We start from the raw sequence: 25,411 nt of genomic DNA on the forward strand, positions 1-25,411 counted from the left end.
ATGTGCGTTGGCTGTCAAGAGGGAAGGAGCTTAGCCGTTTTGCGGCTTGTCTGAGCGAAATACGGACTTTTCTTCAAGTGAAAGGCGTCAAGCATCCCAAGCTAGCGGACACCGAGTGGCTCCTCAAGTTTTATTTTCTTGTGGACATGACCGAACACCTGAACCAACTCAGTGTGAAAATGCAAGGTATTGGAAATACCGTCTTATCCCTTCAACAAGCAGTCTTTGCGTTTGAAAACAAGCTGGAAATTTTTACGGTGGATATTTAGACTGGTCGTTTACTGCACTTTGAAAAACTGAAAGAATTTATAGATGCGTGCATGGCAAGTGACTCCGCTCAACATTTTGATCTCCAGCAGCTCGCAGGCTTCACATCTACTCTCCTGAAGTCGTTCAAAGCAGGCTTTGGGGACTTTCGTGAGCACACTAGTCTTTTTAAGTTCATCACTCATCCATATGAGTGCGCTGTGGACAAAATTAACCTGAGTTTCATCCCCAGTGTCTCTGTCAGAGATTTTGAAGTAGAAGTTGCTGACCTGAAAGCCTCAGACATGTGGGTGAATAAGTTCAAGTCACTGAATGATGATTTGGAAAGACCTGCACGAGAGCAAGCAGAGCTGGCAAGTAAACACAAATGGACAGACATGAAAAAACTTCAGCACGCAGACCAGCTGATTGTCAAAACCTGGAACGCGCTTCCCGTCGCGTACAAAACACTGCAGCGTGTGAGTCTTGCCGTATTGACCATGTTTGGATCTACATATGCATGCGAGCAGTCGTTCTCACACCTAAAACACATCAAAACCAACCTGCGGTCACGCTTAACAGATGGAAGCCTAAACGCCTGCATGAAGCTGAACCTCACCACCTATCAACCAGACTACAAAGCCATTAGCAAAACCATGCACCACCAGAAGTCGCATTAATAGTAAGAACTACTTTTCTTATTAATAAATACCCTTTAATTTATTTTGAACAACATGTTTTAACAGCGTCTTATTATAATACATACATTGTTGGTCTTCTTCCATTTAGATCAGAAGTTGCTGACCTGAAGTTTTCGGACATGTGGGTAAATAAGCAGAGCTGGCAAGTAAACACAAATGGACAGAAAAAAACTTCAGCCTGCAGACCAGCTGCTTGTTATAATATTGACAATGGACAGTCGTTCTCGCACCTAGAAAACATTAAGACGAACCTGCGGTCACATTTCGTAGAATTATAATTAAGGAGCACTTTTCTTGTTATTAAGTTACTTTGTTATAGCCAAGTATGTTGTTCAAAATAAATTCAGTCTTATTGTACTCTAAAATTGTTGGTCTTTGTCTTCCATTTAGCTGTTTTTGGTATTAAAATATACATATGGCTCTCTTAGGATCAAATTTTAAAATATGTGGGTTTTTTGGCTCTTTCAGTCAAAAAGGTTCCCGACCCCTGATGTAAGGTATACTTGAAGACTCCTCATTGGGAAATTGTCCCTGATTCAGTAAGTCAAAGGATCTTCACTGATGCTTGAAAAAAAGACAGCTGTCTTTCTGGCCCTTTTTCATTTGTTTGTGACAAAAAAAAATCAAATAAGATTTCAGGTAAAGTCAAATACCAAAGGTCAAAATTTTTAGTAAATTTAGTAAATTTTAAAGCAGGGGCCTCAAACTCGGGGCCCGCGGGACAGTCGTTTGAGGCCCCGCCTTAATATGAAAGTTTAATGTTAGTGCAGCCTGCGCTTGTTTAATGCTGTATGTGTTAGCACTACCTCCATGCTATATACCGGCAACATGACCGTGCCCACAGTGCCCAGCACCAGCCTGAATACACGTGTAAACCACGGACGTAAACAACCCCCCGCTGTAGCAGCACCGGGAAGGCAGCATAATACACTCCTGAATACACATTTGAACAGATAAACAACACGCCAGTGTGGCTGTCACCGGAGCCGGATGCTCCAAAGCACCAGACCTGACCTTACACACGCTCAAGAATGGGGAAAATGAAGGCTAGGACGCTAACACAAAACTGACACTATTACATACATACACACGCGAGTTTTATGTGTGTGTCCGTGTTAGCATTAGCTCCGTGCTAGCCATGAGCCGAACTTTTCAAACTTTATTAAACTTTTTATTTATTCAATTTAAAGTTCAACAGGCACCAAAAACACTTCGTGTTTCCATAGTTTCTGACCTTGAACCAATTACTAACTGTGCCGTGCTCGACATCATATGCAGGCACAGGCGCAGAACCCTGAGCAGAAACTGCGTTCTCCATGCATCAGCTTAACAGTGAAACTGAAACTTCACCGCGATAGTGACACTTAGTGGAATCATATATATGCCACACAGCCCCAAAGATGTCTTTCTCGAAGCCTGCATTGAAGAGAAAGGTTGGTGATGAGCACAGACAATTTCAGGAAAAGTGGGAAATTCAATATTTTTTGTGGAGCACAGGGGCACCCCGACGTGTCTTATTTACACAGAGAAAGTTGCGGTGCACAAGGAATACAATTTGAAACGTCATTGCACAACCAGACATGCTGAGGACTGCGCAAAACACCAGGGAGATGAGAGCCAACCGAGTTGCCAATCTTAAAACATGTCTACTGAGGCAACAAGATTTCTTTAAGAAAGTGACCAAAGAGAATAACGCAGCAGTCAGAGCTAGATATGTGGTTAGTAAGAAAAATGCTTAATAATTTGTTTATTTATTTTTTCATCTTATTTTGTGTAGAAAAATAAAAATTAAGACATTTGAGAACAGTGGAATGTTTTATCAGAGCTTTTCTTGTGGAAAACCTGAAACGGCCCAGCTTTACTCAGACCCTAGTTCCAGGGGCCCCCAGGTAAGTTAAGTTTGAGACCCCTGCTTTTGAGACCCCTGAGTAATCATATTACAGTTATTGTGTGACACAGAAATGTAGCAAACTTTTATCAAAAAAATGTAACAGTTACATTATGAAATTATATGGTCAGGATTTCATGATGAATAAACTCATCACCATCTTCACCTTTATTTGTAAAGCACATTAAAAAGCAGGAGTTAGAGCACAGTGAATAAAGGACACAGAACAAGAAACACAAGAAAGTAAAAGTGCAGGAGGACATGAAACACAGTAAAAATGACCTATGATTATATTAATATATTTTACATAATAACATGAAAAGTATTAGAACACACAGAAGTACAGCCTGTAGATAGGACTTATGTGAGGAAGCATACACGCATACATGTGTATGCGTGTGTATGTGTATTTGTACAGCACACCGATAATAATCCAATAATCTTGGACTATGTGCCACTGGATCACAACCCAAACCTCCAAAGGACTGTGCAGTGGCTGTAAGTGCACCACCCTCATCATGTTAAACAATATCACCAAAAGGCATCCTCCACAAAGGGAATCCACCTCCACACACAAGACCAAGTGGTGATGGGTGAGCAGGTTTGTGTAATCCAGAAGCCCCTAGTCAGGGGCTGGCACATCAGGCGATGGGTTGACAAAATTAAATCATATGAGAACAAAAGGGTAGCATACTCCAGAACAATGTTTCCTTTAAGCTGCCCAACTGTGCAATGACGCACTACTCGCACACTCTCAGCGTACAAGATAACCTATCCAGTGCAGTGAGCGGACTGCAAATGAAGCAGATATAACATTTTTTTCTGTAAAATTGTGCTGTGTAACTCAGTGAGTGACAGGTATCCAGCCAATCATATGATATGATGATGGAAAAATATGGACTAAATGGAAGCTGGACTGCCTCAAGCAATAGATTCAGCAGAAAAGTCATATGAATGCTGTTGGAATTATACAAAGAATGAAGATGGGAAAAGGCATTGGTACATTATTGCGGGAGCGCAAACGACCGGGAGAAAAAGAATGAGCGGTCACACAAGAAAAAAAAATGTAACCCTGAGCAAGTTAAAGTTCTCATTGACAATATTTTACTTGCCATCAAAGTGAATGCATTGATGCTGTCGATTGGCCAAACTAATGGAAATTGCTGTTGTAATTTGATTATTTTAATAAGCTATGAAACTTGCTATGATCTCAGGTGTTATACTGGTGTGTGGACACAGCAGCATATCTAATGTTGCTCACAGTGGTCCTCAGTGTGCTCAGGGAGGTTGTCTGTATGCCCAGACATATGAATAATTAGAGGGAACATTGCTCGAGCCAACGCTATAGGAAATCTTGGAAAAGGCTACAGAACTCTAGAGACTGGCAGATTCAGGCAGTGGCATTTTACACCGAGGCCTTCAGTGGTGCTCCGAATCAATCCTTCTTCTTCTTCTTTTGGCTTTTCCCTTCAGGGGTCGCCACAGCAAATCAACTTTCTCCATCTGACCCTATTCTCCGTATCCTCCTCTTTCACACCAACTACCTTCATATCCTCCCTCACTACGTCCATAAATCTTCTCTTTGGTCTTCCTCGAGACCTCTTGCCTGGCAGCTCCAATTCCAGCATCCATCTACCAATATATTCTCTATCCCTCCTCTGTACATGACCGAACCATCTCAGTCTGGCTTCTCTGACCTTCTCTCCAAAACATCGAACATGTGCTGTTCCTCTGATGGACTCATTCCTGATCCTATCCATCCTGGTTACTCCCAAAGAAAATCTCAACATCTTCATCTCTGCAACCTCTAGTTCTGGCCGAAAATCTTCTGTCATATAGTACCCCTGATACTTTTCTCCACCCACTCCAACCTGCTTGAACCTATCTCTTCACCCCTTTTCCACACTCTCTGTTGCTCTGGACTGCTGACCCTAAGTACCTGCAATTCACCAACTTCTTGATCTCCACTCCCTATAGCCTCACCGTTCCACCCGAGTTCCTCTCATTCACACATATATTCTGTGGTGCTGCAACTAACTTTCATTCCTCTCCTTTACAGAGCATACCTCCACCTCTCTAGATTTTCTTCTACCTGTTTTCTTCTCTCACTACAGATCACAATGTCATCCGCAAACATCATGGTCCATGGGGATTCCTGTCTAACCTCATCTGTCAGCCTGTCCATCACCACTGCAAACAAGAGGGGGCTCAGAGCTGATCCCTGATGGAGTCCCACCTCCACCTTTAACTTCTCTGTTACCCCAACAGCACACAGCACCACTGTCTCACAGTGGTCATGATAAATGACTGACATCTGTTGATTCATCCAAGGCGAGGGAAAAATACTTTGCTGCATTTATGTCATTCACCTGTTGTTTCTCCACTTAATTTGACATCATAATGGTACGATCATGTACAGTTCTTGCTGAGAAAGGCATATCTTTTATCCGTTTGATTATCTTGTCTTTATCCTTAAAGTTGTCAAAAAGCTCGTTGGCCACATCAAGCATGAATGATTTGGCGTATTCGCCATCTGTAAACGGCTTCCCGCTTCTCACAATTGTGAAAGAACCAGCAAAGCTAGCCGAATTGTAATCACCTTGTTTGGCCCAGACACGGAGCTGCTGCTGACTAGCCTGCACTCTGGACACTAATCCTTGACAGGCCTCCTTTCTGTCATCTCCTGCTGGATATTTCTCTGCAAATGTGGCATGGCGTGTGTCAAAGTGTCGCTTTATATTTGAACGTTTCATCGATGAAATTTTATCATTGCATAAAAGACACACTGCACAACCCGCTCTCTCCACGAAGGCGAATTCTTCTGTCCATTCCTGCAGAAACATACAGTAATCCTCATTATTTTTTCTTTTCGTCATCTTCTTGGTCAGAAGGGTTCACTCTGCATAAACAAGCTAACCAAAAACGAGGGAATATTACTTCTTGGTCTCAAAGTGACGTGTGCAGGCTGTTGTAAATTATCCAATAAAATTAGACTTTTAGGGTATCGGACCCTCCCGCTCTCCGGAGTACAGAAAGGATCGGCTCTTTGTTGCGTGCCATCAAGGTAAAGACTGCTGACTTGACAGATGTCCAGAAGACAGTCATTGACACCCTCAACAGGGAGGGTAAGCCACAAAATTGTATTTGTAAAGATTCTGGTTGTTGACTGCTGTATCCAAACACATTAATAGAGAGTTGAGTGAAAGGAAAAAAAAGTGGTAGGAAAAGGTGCACCAGTAAAAGGGAAAACCAAGGCCTTAAGAGGGTTGGCAAGCAATATCCATCCAGCGGATTTATTAGGGTGCCTAATAAGTGGGTTGAGGCTGGAGTCAGCACATCAAGATCCACTACACACAGACAAATCCTCGACATGGGGTACAAATGTTGCTTCCCTGGTGTCAAGCCATTCCTGAACAGATAAGATCAGAAGTATCTTACCTGAGCTGTGAAGAAAAAGAGCTGGACTTTTACACAGTGGTTTAAGGTCCTCTTTTCAGATGAGAGTAAATTTTGCATGTCATTTGGAAATCAAGGTAATGCAGCATCAGGGGGACATAAGCCTGTGTCTTTCTGAGCTGGTCCCAGGCCAAACAAATGCAGAGAGTTGCGTCAGGAAGTAAAACTTGTGCTAAAAGCAAACCGAACCTATGAATCTCATACAGAAATGGTTTGGAGCTAGGTTGACAACAACCGCTATTTGTACTGAAAACCTATAGGATACCATTGGAATTTGGGCTACTGTGGGTCAAAGATGGAGAGGAGGAAGATGTGTTCAGGAGCAGAGAGAAGAGCAAAGGCAAGAGTGTGGGACTGAGGTTAGTGGTTTTGAATATGGTCAAGATGACAGGAAAAGATAGAGAGTTGGTTGACATTATGCAGGGAGGGTGGATATACAGGTACTGTGTGTCCAAGAGACTAGATGGAAAAGAAGAGAGGCTAGAAGTTTGGGAGCGGTTCTTAAGCTCTACTATTGTGGTATTGAAAGGAAGAGATATGGAATAGGAGTTATCTTGTAGGAGGAGTTTGTTCGGAATGTTCTGGAGGTGAAAAGAATGTCATATAGACTTATGAGTCTAATACTGTAAACTGAAGGTGTGATGCTCAAAGTTGTTAGTGGCTATGCCCCACAGCTGGGATGTGACTTGGAGGAGAAGGGAACACTTCTGGAGTGAGTTAGATGAAGTGAAGCAGAATTTCACCAGAGGTGAGAGAGCGGTAACGGGTGACTATACGAGACTACATCTTGTATAGGCGATGTAATCTGAAGAGGATCAGTGACTAGGTGAGTGTGTAGCCAGACAGCATAGGATAGTGGTTTGTAGGAGGAATCTGCTGACAAGACCGATCAAGAGGACAAAGGCAGGGAAATAGCAGGGAACAGGGAGGAGGTAGAGGTATGCTCTGGAAAGGAGAGTAAACGGCCATTATCTATGGAGGCCAAGGGTACTGAAGAATAGGAAAGTATGCATCAGAGAACACCTGCTCTGTCTCTACTCAGAACACTGCTGGTGTGGCAGCTCCCTCTAAGTCTCAACTCTTCTTCTTCAACTTTTGGCTTTTCCCTTTAGGGGTCGCAACAGAGAATCAACTTTCTCCATCTAACGCTATTCTCTGTATCCTCCTCTCTCACACAAACTACCTTCATATCCTCTCTCAATATGTCCATAAATGTTCTTTTTAGTCTTCCTTGAGACCTCCTGCTTGGCAGCTCCAATTCCAGCATCCGTCTACCAAAATATTCACTATCCCTCCTCTGTACATGCCCGAACCATCTCAGTCTGGTTTCTCTGACCTTCTCTCCAAAACATCGAACATGTGCTGTTCCTCTGATGGACTCATTCCTGATCCTATCCATCCTGGTTACTCCCAAAGAAAATCTCAACATCTTCATCTCTGCAACCTCTAGTTCTGCCTGCTGTCTTTTGGTCATTGTAACAGTTTCTAGTCCATACAGCATTGCTGGTCTCACCACTGTCTTGTACACCTTTGCTTTCATTCTGGCCGAAAATCTTCTGTCACATAGTACCCCTGATACTTTTCTCCACCCATTCCACCCTGCTTGAACCTATCTCTTCACCCCTCTTCCACACTCTCAGTTGCTCTGGACTGCTGACCCTAAGTACCTGAAATCCTCCAACTTCTTGATCTCCACTCCCTGTAGCCTCACCGCTCCACCAAAGTTCCTCTCATATTCTGTCTTGCTGCGACTAACTTTCATTCCTCTCCTTTCCAGAGCATACCTCCACCTCTCTAGATTTTCCTCTACCTGTTTTCTGCTCTCACTGCAGATCACAATGTCATCTGCAAACATCTGCAGCTCCCTCTGGCCTTCTCTATACCTCTCCATTAGCATTCTAAAACCAAATACTGCATCTGTAGTACTCTTTCAAGGCATGAAGCCATACTGCTGCTCACAAATGCTGACTTCTGCTCTCAGTCTAATTTCCACTACTATTTCCCATAACTTCATTGTATGGCTCATTAACTTTATCCCGCTATAGTTGCTGCAATTCTGCATACCCCCCTTTTTTAGAAAAAAAAATAGGCACCATCACACTTTGTCTCCATTCTTCACCTCTTCTACCCTTGCCTCTCTTTCATTTTCCACATTCACCAGCTCTTCAAAGTACTCTTCCATCTTGCCATCTCTCTTCTAGAATCTGTCAATACATTTCCCTCTCTATCCTTAATCACCTGGGCCTGTTGTACATCCTTTCCATCTTTATCTCTCTGTTTTGCCAACCTGTATAGATTGTTCTCTCCTTCCTTAGTGTCCAACCAAGCATACAAGTCATTGTACGCCCTTTGTTTTTACCTTTATCCTTTGTTGTATCTCCCTGTACTTCTGTCTGTTCTCTTCAGCCCTCTCAGTATCCCTCTTCTTCTTTGCCAACCACTTTCTCTGTATAAATTCCTGCACTTCCTTCCAGATGACACACCAAGTACTCTCCTACCTATCTCCTTGATAACACCAGCAGTTGTTGTCCAATCATCTGGCAGCTCTCCATGACCACCCAAAGCCTTTCTCAAGTCCTCCCTGACAGACCATACAACCATCCTCCGTTTTCAGCTTCTACCACTCTGGTGACAAGAAAGATCAAGAGGACAAAAGCAGAGAAGAGGACAGAGTCATCTTACAAACCAGCGTCCTATGCTGTCTTGCTACATTCTCACCTAAAACTACTTTGCAGTCACTGATCTCTTTCAGGCTAACTCATCTATACAAGATGTAGTCTACCTACGTGCTCCTTCCTCTGCTCTTATAAATTCCGCCATGTTCCTGTGTTCACTACAGCCATTTCCATCCTTTTAGCAAAATCTACCACCATCTGTCCCTCTGCGTTCCTGTCCTGTCTACCAAATCTGCCCATCACTTCTTCATTCCCTCTATCGCCTTCACCAAATGTCCATTAAAGTCTGCACCAATTACTTCTCTCTCATCTCTAGGGATATTCTGCATCACGTACAGGGCATAGCCTGCGGGGCATAGCCACAGCAGAGACAGCCACTAACAACATTGATTATCAAATCTTCAATTTCAGACTCATAAGTCTGACACTCTTTTCACCTCCAGAGCGTTCCTAACCCTTCTTCAAGATATCTCCTACTCCATTTCCCTTCTGGTCAGTACCATGATAGTACAACTTGAAGCCTGCTCCTAAGCTTCTAGCCTTACTACTTTTCCACCTGATCTCCTGGACACACAGTATATCCACTTTCCTTCGCTGCGTCATGTCGTATAACTCTCTACCTTTTCCTGTCATAGTCCCAATATTCAATGTCCCTACTCTCAGTCCCAGGCACTTGCCTTTCCACTTCTGTGTCTGCTTCCAAACACGCCTTCCTCCTCTACTTCTTTGACCCACAGTAGCCCAGTTTCCATTGGCTCCCAATGGCAGTCGTTGTCAGCCTCGGCGGATCCGGTTTGATCTGGTTGTTATGGTTGAGTCGCATGTTTGGTTTATCCGGGCTTGGGACTGGCTCAGGCAGACACTGCTCCGCGTACCCCGGAGACTGGCTCGGGGAGACACCGGCCAGAGCCACCCTGAGGCTGCGTTTCTAACTCTCAACTGATTATAGGTAATAATGCCACCCCACAATGTGTACAACCAAAACACTCACAAACTTCTCCTTACCTGCTAAAATCTCCTTTTTTTTGGATTAATCTTCTGTAATATTCTAATTTTCTGAGACACTGAAGTCTGGTGGCACAGTGGCTCGTGCTTTTGCCTCACAGCACAAAGGATCCTGGTTTGATTCTCACAATTCCCCTTTCTATGTGGAGTTGCATGCTTTCCCCATGTCTGCGTGATTTTCCTCCAGGTTCTCCAGTTTCCTTCCACAGTCCAAAGAAATGCAGGAGGTTAAAGGGGAAAAATGCCCAAAATATGAGAAAGAGAGAGTGAGTCTTTATATGTGGCCCTGCCTTTCACCCAATAACATCTGAGATAGGCTTCAGCATCCCCTCGAGCATGAGTGCAAGATAATAGCTGTTTCAAACTGATCTGGAAAGTGAATTAATGGTAGAATACAAATAGGCATTGAGTACTGAAACATTGTCCAGTAAAAAAAAAAAAACATCACTGATAATGTTTCTGACAAAGCTTGAGAACAAGCTTTAATTTCTACTCGATGGTCATCTCACTCCTGGCTATATTTTGGTGAAAGCGGACAGACAAAAACTGAGCGAGTAATACGGAGGAAAGGGATCAAGTGAAAGGGGCAGGGAGGTTATTGTACACATGAGGAGAGCGATGGAGAGAGAAAGCCAAAGAGAGAGAGAGAGGGAGAGAGAGTGGGTTAGCCAGCCAGTAATCCTCTGCCTATAAAGCCGGGCAGTTGTGCAAGGGAGTCTCAGTTTGAAGAATGGAAAATGAATGGCAGCATTCGCCCTCTTCTCTGACACCAGATGGAGGAGTCTTTATTCTGAGCAGCCCCAGTCAGCAGAATGATTGTCTCACTCTGCTGTTTTATCTTCTTTCTCACTTTCACTGCTGGTAAGTAGACATGACATAAGAAATGCAATGTAAGGTAGTCAGGAGTCAAGGCCAAGTGTGTTTTTAAATAGTTTTTAAATAGAAAGATGTGTTTTTAAATCTCATTGACATCTGATGGGAATTGTAGTATTTCCACCGTTGTTACTGTAACTTTGGTATAACGGACACCCTGATGTGAGTCTTTGAATTCCTCAGCTTCAAATACCTCAATTTTAATTTGTTTATTCAAAAAATCCTTTAAAACCCATGTTCACTTTCAGTATTTTAAAATGTTAGATACTTTCTTGTCATGCTCTTTGTGACTTTAAATAGAAAAACATCAATGTTGATAGAAAATGGAAAAAATCAACATGCACACACATACACAGTAATTACTTTTTAATAATACAGCAGACATCTTTGGCAACATTTAAACTGTGTTTTGAAGAGTGACGCATGTCTGAAGAAATTATAATAAGTTTTAGACAGTACATAGGATTCAGTACTGTTTTATTCTATCTCCATCTCCTTTTTTGATATTTAGCTGTGGAAATAATGTACTTGCTGTAATGTAACCATTTCATTGTGGCCATTCCTTTTGTCATGTTTACCAGCATGGCTAATATTAGGTTGACCATGTATGTCGATATGTTGGACAGTATTTGGTTAAAAAAAACACCACTGCTGAAAAGACTTTTATATGCATTACACCTGCCAAGATTTTCATTAGGATCAGTTTACCTGTCTTGCAGGAGTCTGCCCAAAACCCTGGCAACTCTTTTCATAAACCTTGGAAGAAATAGGAAGCATGAACACAATACCAAAAGAAACAAGAACCTAGACAAAAAAAATCATGGCTCGGAAGGAAAACAATTCTATATTTTCTTTGATTGCAGCTAAGTTGGGTATATTTTACATACTGTGGCTGGAAGGACAACTGAGATGATGAGATGAGAACAACTTTATTAGTCCCGAAGGAAATTGTTGTTTGGAAATGTTGTCTACCCTAAATGTTGTCTGAAGGAAATTGTTGAAACTGGTGGGGAGTGCCCCAACCCTGGCTCCCCATGCCAACAGCAAGCTTGGCTGCAGAATGTACACCAATTACTTGCTATCACACACATATAACAGAAAAATAATTTGTCATTCATTCGTCTTTGTAAAAACATTTGTCTTTGTAAACAATATCCTTGCATTTGCTGAGTGACTTCATTTCAAGGCTTAAAACACTATGAATCCTGCTAAACGCAGCATACTCAGATGAAGCACCCAGCAAAGATTTCCACTGTCTCATTCTTAGTATTTTCATGTACCCACAAAAGATTGCACCGATGATACTTGGACATGATTATGTAACTAAGCTTTCAGTTTTGAGTCAGCACAAGCAGATCACTCTGTATCGTGTCTGGCTGGATTAGTAACTAATTCATAACAGGAATAACTTCTTTAAGTAAGGTTCAATCTTAAGTTAGACAAATATTTGTAGCTCTCAGTTATGCTCTCAGGATATGAGAGTTTTTTTTTATAGAGGAAAAAAGCTCATGTAGAACCATTGAGTTGACAACCATATGCCTTGACTGGTTGGACTTAGAAAAACGCAGAGGGGTGCAGAGACATGACAATTGCACCTGCACTTTACCTGTGTAGCTGCTGTATCTTTGAGCTGACAAGAACACAGCAGTTGCACAGTAACATCTGAGCTCATCTGTATGAGCTAATGTTGAATTTGCAAAACTGAGCTTAGTTTCACATGTCAGTGCAGGAACAGTTTTTCTTTTTGAGACAATCCACAGCAGTATAGAAACAGCTTTTAAAGTCAGGTTGTTAGATGGACTATAGAAACAACCAAGTGGGCAGAAACACACAGCATCATTTTAAATTAAATATCACTAACATAGAAACAAATTTAGTTCTTGACATTACATTCCCTTCTCAGGATACCTGGTTCAAAAACATTACATAATGGATGTGGTTGATCTTTTATAAAAATGAAATCCCACGTTTGGCGCTGTGGAGCTGTGCTATTGGAGTATGAAGTACTGGTCCCCCTTGTCAATTACTGGGCTGACACAAGGAATTGCAACATTTGTTAAGGAAACATCTATGCACAGTGGCTCTTGATGCACTGATCCCTGCCCCAGTCCTCTCCCAATGAAGCTCCCCAAATTCTTGAATGGATTTTGTTGACAGTGCTCTCAAGGCTACCGCAATGCTCTTTGCTGGTGGACCATTTCCTACCACCTTTTTCCTTCCACTCAACTTTCTATGAATATTCTTGGGAACACCAGCAACAGCAGTAAACAACCCCCATCTTTGGCAATTGCTTTTTATGACTGGGGACCAGTCCAGGGTTTTCTCCATGTCTCGCCCGAGGACAGCTGGGATAGGCTCGAGCATGCCCTGCGACCCTGACCGCAGGATAAGCGACAGGAGATGGATGGATGGATGGATAGATTGATGAATGGATGGGTGGATAGATGGATGGATAGATGGATGGATGGATGGATGGATGGATGGACTTACCCTCCTTGTAGAGGGTGTCAATGACTGTCTTCTAACATCTGTTAAGTCAGTAGTCTTTCCCATGATTGTGTAACCTACTGACCCAGACAGACAGACTATTTAAAGACTCAGGAAATCTTTGGAGGTGTTTTGATTTCATTAGCTGCTCATGTTGGGACACCCTGACTTTCCAATGTTGAGCTTTTTTGCAATATTCAAATGTTGTGACAGGACTTTGTGTTTCATTGTCTGTTAGCTTGAATAACAATCAAAATGACAATAATAAAGGCTTGAAATATTCAACTTTATGTGTAACTTTTAATATATGGATTTCACTTTCTCAAATGAGTGACAAAAAATATTTAACTTTTTCATCATATTCTAATTTTTTAAGTGTGATCCTTTCCCTCCTCATACATTAAAAACTGTAGTGGTGGTGAAGAGTGATGTGATCAGGATGCGTCCATGCTGATTCACTTAGGCACAGCCTGGTGGCTGGTGGGGAGCAGTAACTCAAACCCCAATGTTGCTTGGCAGTGTACTGTTGTGGAGCAGCCCATGCAGAGTACAGGGTTGACAAGCCTTGACCAAACCTCGAGGGTGAGCATGCTTCCATTGCTGTTGGGGCTAATGAGGTGTGTGGGGAGGTAGGAATGGAGCAGGTAGGAGAGACAGGGCAGGTGAATGAAGTTTGTGGTGATACAATTGATGCAGTGAGATGAGATGTACATTAATGTGTAGGAAATGTTTAAGGTGAGAATGTGAAGGCCTGCAGCAGGCGTGTGAGTGATCTGGAACAGGAAATTTCTTTACCGCATTACACTGCCGAGGAGCTACTGTCAGAAAATGAAGTGCATGGACAACGTCCATCACCCCCTGCATGCCACATTGACGTCCTGTCAAAGCTCTTTCAGTCGTAAGCTGATACCACCAAGGAGCTCCACTGAATGCCACAGGAGGTCTGTCCTACCTGAGGCTTTCAGACTTTTTAATTCCTCTTCCCTCAGCCGCAGGGAATGTTCAAATCTTTGTAGTTAACAGTTAACAGTTAAGACAATTTATATTTCATTGTATTTCTCATTCTTCCTCCTTCCTACTATTATCCATTACTGTTATGTTTTTACTTGAAACTCTGGCACAACAATTTCCTTCGGGATAAATAAAGTTGTTCTCATCTCTCATCATAAAAAAGTGTTAGAATTCTATTCTCCAGATATTACAGTTTTCTATCAGTGTACTAGGCATCATATCAACCACAAAGCTGAATCTATTTTTCCTGAACAAGAATTTTACAGACTACAAAAAGTCATTTCAAATGTTAGAATACAGATGTGTTAGTGTGTCTTAGCACAGAATCCCCAAAGCACTTGTTTTCTTTTTGGCTGTTTTTAGTATAGTTCCTTACCTATCTGGTGTTGGGGATGGAGCGAGAGAGTGGCTCTGAACTGTGGCACTTCCTTTAGTGCAGAAGTGGGCTTCCTCTTCTCTAGAACCTTCATTCCAAACTCCACTGATGTGGAACACACAATGCAGGGAAGGTGCTATTAATTAATGTTACTTTTGATCATTTCAATATCGTTTAAGATATATTAGCACCACACAATGGTGCAAAGAGACAACTTCAATGAAAAAATTGAAAGACTGTAAGTTGGATGATTATGTTTTCTTAGAGGGTGATTTTAATTGTACAGAGAAAGAATTTTTAATCCTAACCATACAGAGCCTCATTCAGCATTTCTGAGGTGGCTGGTCTCCCCCTATAGTGGATATAGGATGCACAAAAGCGCCAGACAATTTACATGGTCATATTTCCACAATAAAGAAAATCTTTCGATCGAGAAGAGGAACTCTTGACCATTTTTATTGTCTTAAGGATTATTTTAACATCTTAAGAATTTACCAGTAGTGTTTTACTGATCATTCATTGCTTTCAGATAAGGTTTTAATGAGAAGAATATTTTCTTGAAGTGCTTACTGGCATTTCAATTTGATTTTAAAATTATGGCTTTAAAGACACATTTAATCATTTCTGGACTGGGTTTGACCAAAGAAAAAAGATGTTTTTTATGGCAATGGTTGGACCATTAGCAGGTTCAAATCACATTATTGGGTCATTACTCAATAATCTGATTATTGTGTCAAAAAATATTTTGTCTTTGGTCAAAAAACAGTCCAGACATGAGTCAATCAAGGATTTGGCGAATTAAAGAGTGGAACTACAACAAACAAGTGAGTCTTAGGAAAATCAAGGGGTGTTGAGACCCTCAAAAGTAAAAGAATGACTTTGGACAACCTGGTAGGCACAAAAGTACAGGTTAGTCATGTCCAAAATCCAGGATATCCCGGAGATCAAATCTCCATCTATCTTGTTTGTTGTTGCCTTCTCACCAGGCTGCTTGCCTATTGTCATGTAGCCCATCCCAGCCTTGTGTAGGTCTACTATTTTAACCCTGACGTCCTTACACAACTCCAAACAGGTAACGAGTTCAAACTGGTGGAGTTAATACAGGTAATGACCAAGAGAATAGGAGGGCTTCTTAAAGAATAACTAATAGGTCTGTCAGAGCCACAATTCTTACTGGTTGGTAGTTGATCATGCAATAAAATGCAACGTATGAAATCTTGTCTTTAAATTTGTTCCTGTCCTCCTCCTGCTATGTGTTCTTTCATCTGATGGCTTCTGTTTTGACAAAGGCCCAATTAGGGTAGACACAAGATTTAAGGGCTTTCCTGATTTGTTGGACCTTGGTTTTTCGTCTTCATCAGTTTAGCCTGATGGCGGAGAGCTCTGATTACCTGTTGTTTGTGTTTAAGGGGGTGATGTGAGTCAAAGAGTAAAAATGATCAGTGTGTGGTGAGTTTCTGGTAAACCTTAATATCTATGCTCTTGTCCTGTGGAATATGAACTCAATCAACAGTCCAATAAAAGAAATTTTGTCATCCTCCATTTGACATGGGTGTTAATCAAGTTAAGGTGTGTTGTGAGAGCTTCCACCTCTTGCTTCTTGATCTTAACTCGTGTATCATCCATGTACCTGAACCGTTAGCTTGGCGGTTTGCCCCTTTCCTTTGTGTTCACACAATACAAACTTCAGATGACCTATTCAAATTCTAACTCAGGTCTGAGTCCCCAGAAGTTGAACCTTTTGTTCCCCTTATGAAACCCACATTGAACACTGACTTTGCTTCAGAACTTGCGAGTACTAAAGTGCTGTCCAGAGATTAAGAAAAAAAAAGGTCTCAGTCTGACCCATATTGCTCAAGGTAATCTGTATTTTAAAGAGATTAAATGTTAGTGACTGTTTATACCACACAGTGCTTGGATTTAAATCTAAACGTTAAATTCACAGACTTTTGATGGCTTGAGAGTCTCTGTCCAGCTGCTGCTGATAATGGTGAAACAAGCATCTCAAGACAAAATTGTCTTTTAATGGATTCTAGCTTAACAACATTTAGAAATCAACTGATCAAGGAGTAAGTGGACACATGAGTTGCGAAGGAAACCATCAAAATACCTAGAATAATGCTGTTTCTGATATTTGTTTTACAGCTGTATTTTCGGATTTGTTAAATTTGTCGAGTGAAAATAGAGCTGTGAACTCTATGGAGTGATGTACCAAAATGTATTTATCCTTGATGCCAATAAAAAATAAAAACAATGCTTTTGTTAAACATACAAGAGCTTTAGAGTGAAATGACTGTTGTAACTGACAAATTGATTAATCTACCTGAAACTATTTCCTTCTTTTGATTTACTTCATTTCAGACCAACACATCAAAAGTGTTAGGACTAAATGACATACTGCAATTAGTACAAGGAGCACAAACATTGACTTTTGTTGTTCATTGAGCCCAAATGCACAGAGAGCTGTCTTACATCAACAGTGACACTAATATTTATCAAACACACCTGATATATATTAACACAGAATGTGTGTGTGTGTGTGTGTGTGTGTGTGTGTATATATATATGAAACAGTATATGGTGTTTTTGAATTATAATATTAATTGCACCAATGACTGAGCCTCCAGCCACTCTTTCAGCAAGCTGGTTAAGTTTGCAGATGACACAAAGTCCCTGGACCTTACCACGGACAATGATGAGTCAATTTGCTGCGATACAAGGTACCAGCATGGCAGCATGGTGTTGAGTTAACAACCTGGTGCTCAATATCAACAGACAATTGCACCACGCCACCCCCAGCAACAACTCTGCACTACAAATGGTAGACTCTGTTAAGTTTCTGGCACCACCATCACCAGCAACCTGAAATGGAAGACTCACTCGAGAAAGGTCATCAAGTGGGCGCACCAGAGGAAGTTCTTCCTCAGGTTTCTCCACAAGGATGAACCTCTTCCCCAAAGTTCACACCCAATTCCACAGAGCCACCAATGACAGTGTCCTAAACTCCTCTGTCACTGAGTGGTAAACTGCATCCTTGGCCCAAACCAAACACAGAATGGAATGTATTGTATGAACAGTCACTTCACAGGCCAAAAACAGGAATCAATGAGTATCCTGCACAATGGCAATCCAGGCAGTGGGCTGGAAGGATACAGGGGACCCATTACACCAATCCCACTGCCTGTTCACAACCTTACCATCAGGTTCAGGTCCATTAGGACCAAAACCACCTGTTTTTTTTTTTTCCCCACAGGCTATCATCCTTCTCAACCAATCCTTGTCATCCCCCATTCTACACCATTCCCAAAGACACTTTCCCTTCTTAAAGCATATGTATCCAACTTAAATTTTTTATATATATATATATATATGTATATACAATTTCCAAATAACAGCCTGTGTTTTTTGCTAAGTTACTGCCGGTTATTGTTAAGTTAACATTGCTCTTTCTTATAACTTATTCTCTAATCCTAAATTTCTTGCTTTAGGGTGCTGTCTTATCATGACAAATTGCTGTGTACATTTTACATTTGGCAATGAAAGGGATTCTGATTCTGATTTGGATTCTGAAAATATAATTATATAAAAACTGAATTTTTTCAAAACTTTTTGGCACCCCCTCAACGCTACCCTTAACACTTGCCTATATTGCCTAGTGGTCCAACTCTAGCTAGGGGGAACAGGATATCACCATACTCCCAGCAGACGATGAAACACATTGGTTCTTACTGTTGACGACTATCATTCAAAGGTGATCAGTCTACTTAGAGACACAGCCAACTATGAAACAACAGAGTAAGATCCTGCTGGCATCTTTGAGAAGATCAGTTTGCTGTGGTTAACCTCCATGCTGCAATCTCATGGTTGCCAATTTTCTTTGGGATTCCGAAGTTTTTGTAGCTGTCCTGTATCCGATATGTCAACTTCAGATGGTTCAACCCTTTCAGTGATATTCATCCTTCCATCTTCTGCATACATTTGTATTCCAAATGACATCCCAGTGTCATGGGTGTACATCCTCGGTAGGTGAATCAGAGGGTCAATGTCATGCTCATTTTTGGCACATTCTTGGTTGATGTCATCCATGAGGAGGGCATGGCTGATTGTTGTCCCACTTTGGAAATGGTATTCAAAGCCACTCCTGCTGATGGCGATTGCCTGAGGGGGCTCATGCATAACAGCAGCAGAGAGAGCACATCTTGGTGATATACACCAGATCTACTGCTAGTGTCTGCAATTGGATTTGAGTTGGCTTCCAGAGCCATCTTCCACAGCCTGATCAAGTTCTGGATGAGGCTTCAAATGTTCTAAGTGATCTCATACAGGTATAGGCACTCCAGGATTGATGTGTGCTGCATTGAGTTATAGGCCTTTTCGTAATCAATCCAGTGGGTGATTGCACTGTCAACCTGTGGTTTCTGTTTGGCTCAGTTTGCATTGTTCCAATTGCCTGGGCCGGCAGTTGGATAATACTGGGCCTTGCAGGTCCTTCCCTCTAAGGACTCTATGGCCTGTACAGTCTCCAGTCAGCCACTTCTGTCATATATACGTATGTGTAAATTATAATTATATGTCTACAATTTTGGCAGATTAATACAGCCTCAAGGTGGCACATCCAGTGTCTTAGTAAGCCGGTCCCAAGCCTGGATAAATGCATAGAGTTGCGTCAGGAAGGGCATACGTTGTAAAACTTTTGCCAAAACCAAATATGTGAATCAAACCTCATAATCTCATACTGGATCAGTTGAGGCCCGGGTTGACAACAACTGCCACTGGTACTGATGACCTACAGGGCACAAGTGGAAGTTGGGCTACTGTGGGTCAAAAAAGGAGAGGAGGAAGGTATGTTCAGAGGCAGAGAGAAAAGAGGAAAGGCAAGAGTCTGGGACTGAGAGTAGGGGTTTGGGACGATGACAGAGAATGGTAGAGTTGGTTGACATGAGGCAGAGAAGGAAGGTGGATATACTGGTTGTCCAGGAGACCAGGTGGAAAGATAGTAAGCCTAGAAGCTTAGGAGCAGGCTTTTGATGTAGGCGACAATGACTGTCAGCTTCCCATGTTGGTGTTGGAGGCGGGCAGACAGCAGTCGATCGCTAACTGGTTTCCAACTGATGACGGTGTTCCTCCGGTATAGCGGGATTGCTAGGGCTACTCCATAAAGGCCTCTGCCATCATTTGGGCCGCTCCAGAGGAAAAGATGGTCGCCAGCAGTGGTCTCTCCAGTTCCGCGCCAGCGTGATTCACAAAGGCCAGCAAGGGTGATGTTATACCTAGAGAGTTCACGGGATAGTAGTGTGGCATAGCTGGGGGGCAGGAGTGTCTGGACATTCCAGCAGGCAATGCGGGTTTTGTGACGGAGATCCAGTTGGCGTAGTACGGGGGCAGGCAGGGGTCTGTTACCGAGAAGATCCGTCCGGTTTAATCTGGCTGCTTCGGTTGGTTTCGTAACTGGTTTATTTCACAAAGCTGGGTAGTTGGCCCTGCGATGGCTATGCAGCTGGTGGGGCTGCCACCTCACAGCACACTGACATGCTGCTGGAGGCTGCCGGGTTCACGGTTTGTTGTTGCCCGCTTGCGTGTGCCCCCAACACGTGCTTTTCTCTCAGGGTCTGCTCCCCTAGCCTTTTGTCTTCCCAGACTAACCAGTCTGGCAGTGGGGTATTGTGTTTTTGCAGACCTCGAAAAAAGTATATGACAGGGTGCCAAGAGAGGAGCTCTGGCATTGAATGAGGAAGTCTAGAATGCCATAGAAATATGTTCGACTGGTGCAGGGCATGTATGCTAGCTGTGAGACAGTGGTGAACTCAGGAACTCAGGCGGAACAGTGAGGCTACAGGGAGTGGAGACCGTGGAGAAGTTTGAGGATTGCATGTACTTCAATAGTCCAGAGGAACAGAGAGTCTGGAAAAGATGTAAAGAAACCGGTTCAAGCAGATTGAAATGGGTGGACAAAAGTGCGATAGAAGACTATCAGCCAGAATGAAAGTAAAGGTGTGAAAAACAGTGTAAATACAAGTGATACTGTATGACCTAAAAACACTGACAATGATGAATTTACAGGAGGCAGAGCTAGAGGTTGCAGAGATGAAGATATTGAGGTTCTTTTTGGGAGTGACAAGGATGGATAGGATCAGGAATGAGCCTATCAGAGGAGCTGTACATGTTAGATGTTTTAAAGAGAAGTCATAGAAGCCAGACTGAGGTGATTTATGTACAGAGGAGGGATAGGGAATCTATTGGTAAACAGATGCTGGAATTGGAGCTGCCAGGCAAGAGGCCTAAAGGAAAACTAAAGAGAAGATTTATGGACATGATGAGAGAGGATATGAAGTTACCTGGTGTGAAGGAAGAAGATCCAGAGAATAGGGTTAGATTGAGAAGGTTGATTTGCTGTGGCAACCCCTTAAGGGAAAAGCAGAGAGGAGAAGAAGATCTACAATTTTGGAGGATTAAAGCTGATATCAGCCCCTGTCAGTAAATAATTGTTTACCATCATAACAAAGGTTTTAAACTGAGGGAAATATGAGATTAGCAGGTTCCACAATTACAGAAATTGAGTACTTGACTGATAAAGAATAGTTATTTTACTTTGAAAAAACAAGTTATAAATTGAAAAGAAACATGTTGGTTTTATGTACTTTTATGTGAGAATATGAATTCACTAATGAGCAAACACAACAAAGACACTGCTTGAATGGTATTTCAGCAGAGATTCTGACTTCATGTGCAGCAGTCAGATGATGGCTTTAGTTTCTAAAAACAGATACACAGACTACATGACTAATTCATGGGAAATGACGTTACACAGCAACAGCAGATATGTTGTGCCTGTCAAACATTTGTGACTTTACCAAATAGCAAAGCCCTCTTAAGTTGCTTCGATATTCCGGTGTCCTTGATCTAGCAGGCTGGAAGTTGCAGGGGTCTCGGCAGTGGGAGAATTTAGAAAGATACAGGAAAAGATATTGGACCCAAGGAACCTTACAGGGCTATCTAAGTTGATATTTCTTCAGAACCATGAAGCCCGAATGAAAGAGTAAAAGTAGCAAAATCATTTTTTGAGAGAAGACTCCTGAATATTTGACATAACAAAATGGATTCGCAGCTGCTAAGCAAGAAATGCTGGTATGCTTGTCTGAATTTGTTCTTCAGTCAAATTCTATTATTTAATGTATTTCTCATCAGCATGCGTTAATCACTCTGCCACATTGTGTGTGTGTGTGTGTGTGTGTGTGTGTGTGTGTGTGTGTGTGTGTGTGTGTGTGTGTGTGTGTGTGTGTGTGTGTGTGGGAAGGAGAAGGAGAAGAGGGAGAGACCGGAGAGCAGGGCTTTGCAAAAGCCTGGCTTTTTAGATAAAAAGCTAGAGTGCGGATTAAGAGAAAAAACATGGAAAAATAATCCATGGGGAGGCAGTCTGACGTCATGTATTAGGCCTGGTGCTTTGGAGGTGAGCCTGACTGTGATGACAAAGGGCATCCAAGGGCCTCAGAGCATAATCAGCATGCCAAACTGCAAGGTGCCTTTGGTCCGATGTAAAAGGGTAGCCCTAAACCAAATACATAGAAAGTGCAACCATTACATCCAGAGTTTAAATCTCTTTCAAACAAATGTTAGATCCCTCTTTGCATGAATTGCATGAATGCCTCTTTGCATGAATTAAATATCAAATATTATAACATTGTGCATATCTGAAATATTTGAGATTTAAAGTGCAAGGAAAACAAGAAAATTTTGGTTTCTTTTTTTTTCTTTTAATATTGAATACTCCTCTCATATCCCTTCCTGGAAAATATTCGATGCTTTTTATTGTCTTCCTATCACAATATTTGGATTACCTTTAAAGTAGTGTGGATATTAACATGAACTTGGTTTTAACAATACCATTCAGGTAAAACACATTTTAGAGAAAAGCATCTTTCAACACCAGCTTAAAAAAAAATCAACCACAACTTTGAAGCACAACACAAATAATTCTCAATACGTTTTACTATTAAAACACAAAATAGAAATTTAGAAAAAATGAGTTTGGATTTCATTTACAAAGGCAGAAAAGCAAAAGAAGCCAATTTTATGTGTAAAACAAATTTAAGAGTGTCTGTTGAAATCCACAAATGCTTTTCTATCACAAAATTAATGCTAGATTTACACAATGCCTTTTCTCTTATTTGAAATGTTTTAGATGGTGGCATATGGCAATGATGTATAAATTTGATATACAGAAATTCTGAAGTGCTCCAATTTAGAGATTCAGTGAATCACTATCCTTACTACATATACACATTTTGAAGATGGCAGTCTTGTCGAAATGTTCTTGTCTTGGCAACTGGACTTCAATTTCTTCACTAGAAGACCCCTCATCCCTGAGGCTTCTTCATTTCTAATGACCCATAGGGAGTTACCGCATACAACTGCGGCCGGGTCTAGATTATGGTGGCCTGTTATGTAAATGGAAGACATGATCTGCAGAAACTGGGTGTAAGGGGAGTTGTTATGATAATGGGAGTGTCGTTTGTTGGAACAATAGAGCAATTTAGTGGGATTACCTGGATTGGAAATGTGAAAGGGTGAAGCTTAACAAGCGTGAAACCTGTTGGATCATATGAAAGGAGGCTCATGTGGACGTTGCTGGGGGCTGGTTCTGGTGATGGGTCTTCCCTTGGTCGTTTGGAGCCGTCATAATCGCCCAAAAACTTGAGAGTTATAGTCGGTAACCCCCCATAGGTCATTAGCACTAAAGAAGCCTCTTGGATGAGGGGTGAAACGTCTTCAGGTGAAGAAATTCAAGTCCAGTTGCCAAAACAAGAAGATTTTGATAAGAATACACCATGACCTGGATGACTGAGAACATCTACAGACATTTGTAGATGGGAGTAATAGTATTCAGTTAACCTGATTTTAAGCATGTTTTGTCTTTCAAAGACAGTTGAGTTGGAGCAAAAGTAAAACAAAACAAATTATTGTTTTTTGTCAAAACAATAATATAGACAATATTATAGATTATTATAGAACAATAATATAGATTGACAACAATCTACACCTCTCATAGGAAGCATGTCCATGCAAACACGGCAATAAGAGCAAAAAAAAATAACATTAAACTTCATAAAATATGCTTAATTTTTAAAAGTTCAGGCTTGGAGGAGCACAGAAATTGAACCAGGAATGTTCAGTTCCAAGGACCACACTAACCCCCTGAGGATGTTTCTCTCATGATTCAAATCTGGTCATGAACCTCTCTTTGTAAACATTTTTTGCCAACTTTCACCTCACAGAGGAAAATTGGGCACTTCATTTTCCCGTGTTTCAGTTTACAGAAAAATGTGTCAGGAACCCTGATTACAGTATATTCTGGAGTAGATATTACATTTTGTTGCCCACACAATCTGAACACACATTACTACATGCAGCAGGTACCCAATTACAACTATGGTACTTCTTCAGGAGGCAGTAACTGTCCAAGACGGTGCGAACAAACGTACAGCTGCATTACCTGCATGGTGCAGTCTCTACCTGTGGCACCCTTGGCATGAGGTTAGCGAATTGGAAGCCTGTTTTTTTATAATTAACTTCACTGTCCTTTTCTTTCCTGTAAGCTCTATTTTTTCACTGCATGCTAATGTCCTCTGCGTGGTACCCTATAATTTTGCTCCCAGCTTTTGACCTTTCCTCTGGTGATCCACTGTTGCCTAGCTGTGCTACATACAGTAGTCATGAAAAAAAATCATTGGTATAGGTCAAATCTTAGAAGCACCAATTTTTCCTTATTTGCATCATAATACAGTACTTGGATTGATTTTCACCTGTCTAAAGTTCCAAAATCTCTAATTTGCTACTCCAAATTCTATTTGAATAGACAAGAATATTCAATGGTCAAAAAGGAAAAGTATGGTAAAAGGATGAAGTCCCCCTTTATTGGTTGCACTTGCACCTTCCAACAACAGTAGAAAGAGCTGTTATTGTCTTATGGCGCATATAATCAAGGAGGCCAACATATGGGGAACCATGCTATTTGGGCTTTGAGGCTTCCTAGACAGTTGCCTCTTTTCCCAGCAGCGACACCAGCAACATCCCATTTCATCCCCCCCTGTTTTTTTCAGACTGTCTTTCAATTCTCTGTTTCCCAGGCCAAGTATATTTGAGGGTGACTTCATGGTACCCTCCAAAGATCATTGAAATCACCAACAGTCATTTTAAATTCTTATATTTATTGAAATCTCTCTCTCCCTGTCTGTCACATTCTCTCTTGCTCTCTCTCTTGTCTCTGCAAACGTGCATGCATGCACACATAGGTATTTACTGCAAATGTGGTGTCAACGTTGTTTTTTCTCTGCTGTCTTTGGAAGGTTATTTAAGGGTCTCCATTAAGCCCCTTCCACATGTGGTAATTGGAGACACTGTCACCCTCAAGTGCAACTTCCAAACAGATGGCAACCTCAGAGAGATTGTTTGGTTTCGGGTGATCTCACAGGTGAACCTAATTAAACATTGGCTATCAGATTTTCCATGTATTTATTTGATGACTCTCCTGTTCAACAAGTCTAATATACAAATGAAACCTGCTTAACAGACTGAATAAAATGTACCACTCGGATTGTGTATGTTGCGTTGATAATAACATGCAGATGTCCTTATCCTAAAGTGCCCCTTTAGATTGGCTATAGTAAGTCAGACAAACAACAACAAAGTGTGGTAT

At 41.6% G+C, this 25,411-nt stretch overlaps 1 protein-coding gene across 7 annotated transcripts in view; it reads left to right on the plus strand.

Annotated features, from left to right (window-relative positions):
• The first annotated feature begins 10,705 nt into the window (after nt 1–10,705).
• Nucleotides 10,706–25,411, plus strand: part of igsf21b (immunoglobin superfamily, member 21b) — a 35,453-nt gene continuing 20,747 nt past the window's right edge. For 6 of the 7 annotated variants that reach the window (XM_086141680.1, XM_086141677.1, XM_086141684.1 and 3 more), the window contains exon 1: nt 24,946–25,186. In XM_086141680.1, the coding sequence (XP_085997806.1) occupies nt 24,992–25,186 (195 nt within the window). In that variant the 5' untranslated portion in view covers nt 24,946–24,991. Of the gene's footprint in view, nt 10,833–24,945; nt 25,187–25,411 lie in introns of those variants that run through there. The other variant, XM_086141681.1, reaches the window with a different exon arrangement.

Source organism: Fistularia commersonii, chromosome 34 (genome assembly GCF_037954325.1).
Source record: "Fistularia commersonii isolate RoL2024-O1a breed Wild chromosome 34, RoL_Fcom_v1.0, whole genome shotgun sequence".
Classification (NCBI taxonomy): domain Eukaryota; kingdom Metazoa; phylum Chordata; class Actinopteri; order Syngnathiformes; family Fistulariidae; genus Fistularia; species Fistularia commersonii.